Raw genomic sequence first — 11504 nt, forward strand, 5'->3', positions numbered from 1 at the left:
AAATTGTCAGATAATAATAAAGAAAGAGAAAAAGAAATCTACAATGTCACAATGCCTCTCATTGCGAGGCGTTGTGACATTGTCACATTGCAATTATTTTTGGGGGTCCCACCCTGAAAAGGTTGAGAACCACTATTTTCAGCAGCCAACACCATCATGTGCCAAAATGAAACACAGCGTTAGTTCATATATACAGGACACGGGAGTCTGCACGCCTCAGCTATAATCAGCTGTCAGACAGCTGATTGTATCAATCAGCCTAGATTCCTATTCCTCATTCACATCTCTGCCGAGTGCTGATCATTACATCACACTTCCATACTCCAATCAGAGTTCACGCTCTTAACAGCGAGGTTCCTTTAAATACGGCGGCTCTGCATTCACTAGTTCTCTGCTTGTCTTGCTGCCTCCTTCGCATCCGCTGATGCTTAGCTGCCTCCTCCACCCCAGCCTCCACCTTTTGATTCTAGCATATAGGCTCAGAGTCTAGGCTCAGAGTCTGGCATAGGCTCAAATACTTGATGATTTTATGTCTGCTTCTTCAAGCTAAATATCAATGTCAATGTATTGCTTATAAGGGGGCTTTGCTTAACGTTCCATGATTTTGCTTAGCACGCTGCAAAAGTCAGAGAACGTCTCCCAGAGTGGACCCTTTAACTCCAAGTTTAACTGTATTCCATTTGTTGCAATAAATGCTTAATCTAGCCTACTTTGACTTGAGTGTTTCTGTCTGAAGTATGAAGCAGGCTTCACATTGCGTCCCTTCCCTAATTCTTTCTCTGCTTCATTCTCTCCGGCCATCAGTAACATCTTTAAGGGCTCGGCTGTATGTCTGTACAGCATGGCAGACATCAGGAGGGTGTTTCTTGGACCCTACGCCCACCGAGACGGACCCAACTACCAATGGGTGCCTTTCCAGGGACGCGTTCCCTACCCGCGCCCCGGCACGGTGAGTGAGGGAGAGCATGTGAACGGTGCCGTTTATTCACCCCGTTTGAACATTATGATGTGATATTTCTAAAACGATTCACATACAGATTTAATGTAAAGATAAATCAGCCAGGTTTTGCACCTTGTGAAGCATACATTTTGGATAAACATAACCTGTTGTCTCCACAGTGCCCTAGCAAGACGTTTGGAGGATTTGATACAACCAAGGACCTTCCTGATGAGGTCATAACGTTTGCCAGAGGTCACCCAGCCATGTTCAACCCTGTCTATCCCATCAACAACCGACCAATCATAGTCAAGACAGATGTAGACTACCAGTTCACCCAGATAGTTGTGGACAAAGTGGACGCAGAGGATGGACAGTATGATGTCATGTTCATAGGCACAGGTATGTTATGTAGCTTTATGAATTCACAAACAGAAACTTACACTCGGGATAATGCATAGCAGTATAGATGTATGTACCACATACCACACGTCACGTACCTCTCTCTCTCCACCACTTTGCACACAAACGTGTTGTGTAAGCAGATATTGTTTAATGGGCGCATGCGTTACATGAACTTGGAAGCCCATGCTTTGGATCAAAATGTATCCCTATATTTAGCTTTTAATTATTATTAGCTTTTGTCAACCATTAATTACCATGACATAACATAATACTATTGGGTTGGGTCGCAACAAGCATGGCCAAACAGTTTGATGATGATGTATGCGCACATTTCTATATATGAAGCAGACCAGATTGATCAATGCAATCGCCTGCGTAATGCGTATTGACACAGGTTGTGTGTGTTTTCGGGTCGCTGTGTCTTCCAGACATGGGGACGGTACTGAAGGTGGTGTCAGTCCCCAGAGGCTCCTGGCATGATCTGGAGGAGGTCCTACTGGAGGAGATGACTGTCTTCAGGGTAGGTTTCTCTCTCTTCATGTGTCTTCTGTCCCCAGGGTAGGATGATGGCCTCCCCTTGCATCGATGTAAGGACATAACTAATGCTGTTATCTTTCCCATTGTTGTTTGTTACAGGAGCCAACAGCCATAACAGCAATGGAACTTTCCACTAAGCAGGTAATGGCTGTTATTCTGTTATGCCACCATTAAAACTAGGTTATTTTTGTTGTTATCGTGACACTTGCCCCTTATTGGACACTAGCTTGTGGTGTCCTCTGGAGTCTGGACCAGTGGTTCTCAAAGTGGGGTCCGGGGACCCCCAGTGGTCATTGAGGGAGTTCCAGGGGGTCCCTAGCTAAATGATAGTTTGGAACCAAATGGACCCTTATGGGTCTGTAACAATTAACATTGATTTTACAATATAAATTGCATGGGGTCTCAGAGATAGAAATGCCATTAAACGGGGGTCTGTAACCTAATGCATGTCAAACTGGGGGTCCTTGAAATTAAACAGGTTGAGAATCACGGTTAGAGCTGTAAAAATCTTCTCTTATGGGGTCACTGGCATATCTCTTCAAATGGAGGTCTGCGGGCTAATTAGTGTAAATTTGGGGGTCCTTGACATGAAAAGGTTTTGGAACCAGTGCTCTGGACAAGAGCAATTACACAAATACCTACAATTATAAATGCAACACTGGTCCCTGTTTTCAGTGCACGCGGTGCTGATAAAAGCTACAGTTACTTTATACATACCGTAAGAGACAGGGTCATTCTTTCAAAGTGGTGTAACGCAAGTAGTCGCCAAGTAGTTGCCGGTTGTCATCAGTGGACGGCATGCAGGGGAAAAGACAGATGGAGATTATGTGAACACTGTGTGGTGAATGACACAAGAGGCTCCCGCTGCTGCACTCTGTGCACTGGTACATCTGGATGAACTGTTTCTCTGTCGTTAAAAAAAAGAGATTGAGAGCCCTCACCCGGTTGTGACGCATGTCGCCGCAGGGCCAGAGGACCGAACAAAGACACATTTGTCAGCCAAAATGAGCTTACAAAGATCGAGATGAGCCGACCTGTTATCACACAAAGATCTTTATTGTTGGAATGTCAGCTTGAGAGTAGGATAATTAACGAAAGTGGTGGAGAGAGGTGAGAAGTGGTAGCAGGGGGGAGGGAAACGTGCACCTGTAATGGGATGGTTTGTCTGCATTCCTGCACTCCTATTATTCCACCGCACTGGTGGTTGGTAGCTTGGTAGTAGTAGGCTAAGTATCTCAAATTGCTCAACTTAGTATAACTGAAACCTTATACTTCAAACTTATAAGGTGATTGCCAAGTGATGTTTCAATGAGATATAATATTGATGATTAGGGATGGAGCTCGTAAATGTTTTATTGATAAGCTTATTGATACTGTGTACTCAATAAGCTTGTTATCAGGTTATTTTTTGGTAGGTTTTGAGCTCCATCACTATTGATGATTGATAATGACACTGAAAGTTGATCCCCCCCCCCCCCCCCCTGTTACTACTTCCACAGCAACAACTGTACCTGGGTTCAGCCATCGGTGTCTCTCAGATGCCCCTGCATCGCTGCGAGGTGTACGGAAAGGCCTGTGCAGAGTGCTGCCTAGCCAGAGATCCTTACTGTGCCTGGGATGGAACGGAGTGCTCCAGATACTTCCCTATGGCTAAGAGGTACAGCACAAACGCCACAGTATACAACACGTGCCACATCCATCCATCTTCAACCGCTTATCCATAGTCGGGTCGTGGGGGCAACAGCTCCACCATGGTGCTCCAGACTTCCCTTCCAAAGCAACAACATTAGTGACTTCCTCCTGGGGGATCCCAAGATGTTCCAAGGCCAGTGAATTGATGTGTTACCTCCAACTGCACCTTGGTCTGCCCCAGGGTCTCCTCCCAGTGGGATGTGCCTCGAGGACCTCCGTAGGGAGACACCCGAGAGGCATCCTAACCAGATGCCCGAACCACCTAAGCTGGCTCCTTTCCAGGCGAAGAAGCAGCGACTCTACTCCGAGTCTCTCTCACGTGACTGAACTTCTCACCCTATCTCTAAGGGAGATGCCAGCTACCCGTCGTTTTGGTCGCTTGTATTAGCGACCTTATTCTTTCTTTCGGTCATGACCCACACTTCATGACCATAGGTTAGAGTAGGAGCGAAGATTGTTCGGTAGACAGAGAGCTTTGCCTTCTGGCTCAGCTCTCTTTTCGTCACAACAGTGTGATACAGCGACTGCTATACCGCCCCTGCTGCTCCGATTCTCCGGCTGATCTCCTTCTCCGTCCTCCCCTCACTCATGAACAAAACCCCTGTCGGGCGTGAGGTCGGCGGACAAAAACGAGGGCGAGATGGATTATGGGCAACTGTACCTGATACGACTGATTTCAGTCATTTGAATTCCATAGAAGCCAGCCAGTGTCTTCTGTGAAAGCATGCTGCGCACCAAAAATAACGGTCTATACGCTCACACACGCTGCGACATGTTGTGAGCTTGTAGATCGGCTATTTTTGGTCATAGTTATTTTAAGAGGAAAGAGTATTTGAAATGATCAACCACGCACGAGCGACCCAGGTTAAATATACCATGCGAGGCAGGATTTTCAACAAAATGCCCAAATGTACAACACGTGTGGGAGGGACACGCTTATAGCTCTGTGTTTTACATGTTGACTACATTATTGAGACTGAATGAGATCAGAGTGAAGTACGTGGTGCTCACAACCATAGATTAAGGACACATGCAAGACTCTCTGAGTCTCAGAGTTGGAGGAGGTATAGGGCTCAGGAATAGAGCAGCCTTTGTATGCTTGCCAGAAGCCCCTAAAGGTAAGCGGGCTCATATTTCTCTCAGAAAGGTCGAAAAATATAACATGCCGCGCGTGTGTTTACTGTAAATGAGAACCGATATCAGTGATGTCTGGAGGCAAGTCTGTCTGGGTGAAACTAGGGTCTATGGTATAAAGACAGTTAGCTGTGTGGTAGTAAAGCAGTAAGGTTGTAAGGTTGTGTATATTGTGTGTGTGTGTGTGTGTGTGTGTGTGTGTGTGTGTGTGTGTGTGTGTGTGTGTGTGTGTGTGTGTGTGTGTGTGTGTGTGTGTGTGAGAGCGTGCGTGCGTGCGTGCGTGCGTGCGTGCGTGCGTGCGTGCGTGCGTGCGTGCGTGCGTGCGTGCGTGCGTGCGTGCGTGCGTTTACTCTATGAGAGTCAACGCTCACAAAGCGCCTCCCACTCACAGAGCTCCATAGGGGCTTATCGATTGGTACGCTTGCTGTTCATATCCCGTTTCCTCTGTTAGTTGTACTCCAGGGCCCTAGCCTGTGTTCGTAACGCTATAGCTCTCCAAACAAGGCCGCCAGAGTTGCCTCCATATCTCCCAATTATCCGTTGACCACAACACTGGGGGTCAGAGAGATGGCAAGTGAAGTTGGGGTTTGGGGTTACCTCGATCCACACATCTTTCGCTGTGATTAAATTTGTCTGCTTCACTTGGGTCAGCTCCATTGTTCCTTTCGCTGTGTTTACAGGCAACACGTTCAGTGTTTCTGTGTTCATATAATTGTCGACGTGCGTAATAGTGGAACTCTATCCTTTTTGTATTGTGTGTGCACCCAGGAGGGAGACAGCCAGTGGCGTGCTTGAATTTGAATTCTTCCGTCTCGCAAAGCCTATAAGCTTTTTTTTTGTTTTAAGGGTTTATGGCACTATGGGTTACTGGTGTTGATCTGTTTGCTTTGTTGTCCACCAGCGCTGTCCATGCAATTAAACAAACACACACAGATGCATGTGTATAATCATAAGCCTCCATAGACTCATGAGCATTTGCATATTTGTCTTTCTGCAGGCGAACGAGGAGGCAGGACATCAGGAATGGAGACCCACTCACACAGTGCTCTGATCTCCAGCATAATGGTAAACAGACATAAACACCCATTTGACTCCAATACGTAGAATTTATAAATGTAATAACAACCAAGATTGTGTGCAGAGATGAATATGTGATCATGATACTTATTTCATGATGATGAATGACAACATAATGCCACTATCAAATGTATAGTATTACCAAATGGTATATTTGGGCTGAACCATTCAGAGCATGTCTGCTTTGCTGTCATACAACAAAAGGAGCTTTCTTGTTTTGAGGATTTCATACAACTTTGATCACAAACAAAGCCTTCATAAGCGCTTCCTGGCCTTTACAGTGATCAAAGGCATGTGAAAAATACAAGAAAACAATTTGCATGCGTGTGGTGTTGCGTCTGTGTGTTTTATGCGTTGTTGGTGGTGTCAAGATTAGAGCCGGGTCCATGGGGAGCTTATAATTAACATGGTCAGGATTCCTCCCAGCCTCCTCCATGTCTCCAGGCCTGCTACACCACTGCCCTGTTAGTGGTCTCAGTCCAAAAGGATCAGGCTGTGGTCAAACATGCATGCTCTCCCAAACTCTCTTAATTATACATTTCTTTCATTTCCACGTAGAGAAGCGAAGCCTGTTATCCAAAAGCTGCCCCGCTTGAGGACTGAGAGTTCACACGGAGGCAAAGTGTTTGTGCCCATGTAGCCACCCACGCGGTACAGAAAGCCACGCGTAGATTTTTCATTTTGGAGAGGCGGTGAGGTGGGCTGGCGTGGGATGCTTCGTTTCCTCTTTACAGGCAACAGCCACACTTCAAGGACGGCTTCACCCATTTTTTCAACATATCTTCATATAATTGGTCCTCACTAATAATCATTATAATATGGTACCATTTTTGTCTACTGGTCTGTGTCTCAGAGGAGGGCTGTAGTCAGTTCAGAAACATGCATGCAGTGACATCATCGATGGGGAAACTGCATGCATACTGCTTTCTTCCTATTCCTGGAAAGTCAGTATCCTATAATGTAAGCCACTTTACTCACGTTAAAAAAAACCTAAATAAAAGAAATCTTGTTTGAAAAAACAAAATCTGCCTAACGATGATGTCACTGGTAGGCGGGTTTCTGAAGTGTTCACAGCCCCCGTATGAGACAGACTGAGTAGAAATGTATTTACCATTTCATGAACATTAGTGAGGACCAATTATACGAAGATATGTTGAAAATAGGTGAAGTCGTCCTTTAATGCATTCAGCAAGAACAAAATGGCAAATTACATTTTCTTTTTACAGGCTACACTTTATGGTGTCCCTAGAGTCTATGGATTGTCAAAATATACTGATGAACAGCATCTTGGATGTCAGTCGGAAACAATCGTGAGGTTTAAATGCCTGGAACGCACATGGGTTTGATTGAACGGCATCTCTCGTACTTTACGACTTGAATCCTGGGTTTCAGTTACAGCCCCATTTCCTTTGGCTTCAGCCTGGCTCCACTGTGTGGTACGGAATGGCCTATTCTCGCACAATGATTGAGTGTGATAAGAAAAGAGACGGAGAGAATAATGTGAAATACAGACGCTGGGTACAGAAAAAAAGAGATTTGTGCCGCAAATAAGGCAAAAATAGAGAACACAGTTTTATGCAAGTCAATCACACACAAAAATATATGCAAGCCAGCCTTTAGAACTGTGCCGAATTCCCGGAAGTTCCAAACCCACAGGAACGCGCCCGGTTCTGGCGAGCCGACCCGCGTCCGAAGCGGTCGAGAAATGACAGAGTTACCATGTGGGGGTCCCTGGGGGGTCCCCGGGGGGTCCCCGGAACACCCAGACCCCCAGGAACGGGGTCTGACAGTCAAACGTGCCAATGAAAAAAACTGTGATATTGTGACATCACGGTATCATTCCCTCTCTTAACCCTTCCCCCTTTATTATCATACAACAACAGCTGTGTGTGCGGTTCAGGTGGTCACCACCCACCAGGCAAACCAGGCATACTTAATGAACTGGTGGGCATGTCCACATAAAAACGACATTTTAACAAATACTGTACACTTTTTTGAAAAAAACCTATATGTATATATATATGTATAGATCATGTTTTTTTTTGTGGCTTTCGCCTTTATTTTATATTTTTTATGGAGGGACAGAGAGTAGGCTGACAGGAAATGGGGAGAGAGATGGGGGGAAGACATGCAGTAAAGGCCGTTGGGATCGGGAGTCGAACCCGTGGCACACTGCCAGGCTGGATTACCAGCCAAGGTGCCTGGACCATTGAGCCATGGCCCAGGCCTCATGATCATGTTTTAGGGTGGAAAAAGATCACGGCACTCCATCTTTAAACATGTGCCTGGCATTGTATGTCTTCAGATGAACTGAATGGGCAGGCCACTATGCTGGATAAGACTGTATATGGCGTGGAGAACAGCAGTACCTTCCTGGAGTGCAGCCCCAAGTCCCAGAGAGCGCTGACCTACTGGCAATACCAGCGGACCAACGATGACCACAAACAAGAGGTCAGTCTTTTACATCTGCATCTGTTTCCCCTGAACTGTTCCCATGAAGAGATTTGTGTCACCAAGGATTCTATAGTTTTATTCAGGTACTGTATTGTCTGTGGAACCGCATGGACCCCCTGATGGCTTAGTCTTAGTCCCAACAGAGCCATAGCTCAAGTATTGTTTAACATTGTGGTTAAATGTCTCAGCTTTCTTTAACTGTCTTTTACAGTCAACTGAAATACCAAAGGAAAGGATTGTCCATCTGATGAAGTCATAACAGTTGATAGCTTCACTCTTTTATTGAATTATAGTGAAACTGTATATACCACAGTTGATTCGGTGGAAATTATTAGATTTAGATTCAATTCATGGGTCACATGAACTCACAATAGAGTCATCAAGACTTCTTCTCGTTCTCTGTTTCTTAATCATGATCTCTCTACTCCCCCCATGCACATTGCTGCAGCTCAAAGCAGAGGAGCGTTTCATCCGCACGGACCAGGGCCTACTGATTCGCACGCTGACCAAGAAGGACTCCGGGGTCTATCTGTGCCAGGCCGTGGAGCACGGCTTCATGCAGACACTCCTGAGGGTCACCCTGGAGGTAATCGACACCGAACGCCTGGAGGAGCTGCTGCACCGCGACGAGGAGCACCTGGCCGCCCCGCCGCCTCCTCCTGCCCAGGACACATCCTCTTCCTCCTCCGTCCGGGAGTCGCCCAGCCAGAAACTGTGGTACAGAGACTTCCTGTCTCTGGTCAACCACCCGACCCTGAACAGCGTGGACGAGTTCTGCGAGCAAGTGTGGAAGAGGGAGAGGAAGCACCGGCGGCAGAAGGCTCACCTGGTGCAGCAGGTACAAGTGCACCAACAACAGCAACAACAGCAACAACAACAAAAGGCGTTTGCACCCCCCCACAGCCACGTGCACGGCCACGGGCTGGCGGCCAAGTGGAAACACCTGCAGGAGAGGCAGAAGGGACGCAACCGGAGGACCCATGAACTGGAGAGGGCTCCCCGCAGTGTCTGACTCATAAACTTTGACCCCCCCATTGACCCTCAACCCACATCCAGTCCTCCAATCCTGCACCGCCCAAACCCCCCCACCCCCACCCGACTTCCCTCCACATACTGAGATAACAGACTCCTGCCGCATTGACTTTGAATAGAAAGAGTTCAACTGGAAAAAAGGCAATACTCCCCTGCTGCCAGCTGGGGTGGTTTGTGCGTGGGTAGCCATGTTTACAGTAAGGGGACTGCAGGGGACCGGAGGCCATATCTCATTAAACCATAGGGACATATTATCTCAGCTGGCCTCTGTGGCCCCAGCACTGCAGAGGGACAGTTATCAGCCGGCAGAAGGACTGGACATCCTAACTGCTCTACTACACACACGATTGACTCCGTGTAGGAACGGCTGTGTCTATCTAATGCCATCGAGTCATGGCATGCTAGTTATGTGTCTTTGTTGTCATACAACCACCACATAGGTACCAGACACCAGGACATCTTCATCCTGATAACATTAGTCAGAAGGACGGTCAGATATCATACTGTATTAAACGATTTGAGGAAGAAATGGACCTGTCAGCGGTATTACCTTACAAGCACAAATGTCTATACAGTTCATATAAAGCACAATGGTGGGAAGAGTGGGTGTTAGAGGAGGCTATTTTACGGCATCGTGCGACAGTGTCGCGGGCCGAAAATAGCAGCTATTTTTGCCGCGCGACACAGTTGCACGACAGACTATAAATCGGGCTTTAACTAGTCAACATGATTGAAATGCCCAAGCACTGCAAGAAGCTCAACTGGGAGAGACAGTCAGCATCAACACAATAATCTTAAATTATGTAGCTATGCTCTGTAAATATGCTTTGGCATCTCTTCATGCTAAAGGGAATGGCTTGCAGTTGTTCTTGTTACCTTTATGTTGTTTCCCTCAAATTATTTAAGAAATTCCTCTCTCCTGACAGCAGTTGAGTAACGGATGGAGATTCGTGTTGATGCCCCGAGATATAAGCTCCTCAAACATAGCAAGGATTGAAGAATCTATTTTGTTTACCATTTTACGTTGTCAAAGTCTTGACATCCAATCTGCAGACTGCATCGTCTGTGCAACTTTGTGTCTACGAGGAACTCTTCCATGTCAAGTGAATTATGCAATTTATATACAGGTACATGTTTCCACTAAGTGTATATTTATTAATATACAGTAATGTACATTGTGAAAATATTATTTGATAATGCAGTCTATTTTTCTGGGTATGATCTGCTTGCTATATGTGTTTTTTGTTTTTGTTTTTTTCATTTGTTTGTTTGTTTGTTTTTCTTTATTTGATTCAATTGTTTTACAGGACCAAGCTATTGGGATTATTATCACACATACTGTAGTAAGGTTAGAAATATCTGGATATTTAATAATAATGTTCCACAAATCCACTCCCCCAGCAATAACCGAGAGTGAAGACTGTATTACTTTTCTGTTTGTGTTTCTCATAATATTCATACTCCCCACAGACTGCAGACCCTTTGCTGCATGGGCTATCATATACATTCTCTAATATTTTGGACATGGCAATGAATAGTTATAGTGCATAAACACACACACACACACACGCACACAACCTTGGAATGTAGCTGTGAACAATATGTAAATAGATCTAAGAGCAACTACCATAGTGTAAGAAGTTTGACACTGTGTACTAATGCATGTGAATGCTATTGTAGTGTACCTGTTTGGCTATAAAGGTGAGATACTAGTCTAATAGTCCATGATTATCCTGTTGTTAGCTTAGAGCAGCACACAATATAACTGTTCCAGAGATGTGAATACTATTTCTAAACTACATCGATGTATGGGATTCCGAAAACAGCCGTTTGTGTTCAACAGTCCAGCGTGGCCCTTCTCAACTGGATCTCTGGAAGTGTCCACGCGGCCTTTAGCTAACTAATTGACCCGCTAGCTACCTAGAGCTAGCAATGGAGAATGAAAACACAACAGTGTAATGAAACATGACAATGCAACACATCAGTATAATGTCACATGAGTGTTCATGTGGTTGTTTGCTCACATAAGCTCTCTAGGCTGAGGAGATCGAGGTAGCCGTTATGATAAAAGAGAAAGTTAGAGAAGGCCCTCAAGAAAGGGACCTTATTTATAACTCGTCATATGATCATTGCGTCACATTGTTTCCACTTGAAAATGCGCTATTTTTGGCTTGTGACATGGTCGTATGGCTACGTATAAATGAGGCTTTAGGATAGTCTAAATGAGACACGCTAG

The 11504-nt window shown here is 45.6% G+C and overlaps 1 protein-coding gene across 1 annotated transcript in view; it reads left to right on the forward strand.

Moving 5' to 3' along the window:
* Positions 1-10986, forward strand: part of sema3ab (sema domain, immunoglobulin domain (Ig), short basic domain, secreted, (semaphorin) 3Ab) — a 42832-nt gene extending 31846 nt beyond the window's left edge. The window contains exons 11-18 of the mRNA XM_079501625.1: positions 805-949; positions 1120-1339; positions 1771-1862; positions 1979-2020; positions 3379-3536; positions 5703-5770; positions 8088-8233; positions 8685-10986. Coding sequence (XP_079357751.1) covers positions 805-949; positions 1120-1339; positions 1771-1862; positions 1979-2020; positions 3379-3536; positions 5703-5770; positions 8088-8233; positions 8685-9248 — 1435 coding nt within the window. The 3' untranslated portion in view covers positions 9249-10986. The remainder of the gene's footprint in view (positions 1-804; positions 950-1119; positions 1340-1770; positions 1863-1978; positions 2021-3378; positions 3537-5702; positions 5771-8087; positions 8234-8684) is intronic.
* Positions 10987-11504: the final 518 nt, after the last annotated feature.

The sequence above is a fragment of the Electrona antarctica genome (assembly GCF_951216825.1).
Source record: "Electrona antarctica genome assembly, chromosome: 5".
In the NCBI taxonomy this organism is placed as follows: Eukaryota; Metazoa; Chordata; class Actinopteri; order Myctophiformes; family Myctophidae; genus Electrona; species Electrona antarctica.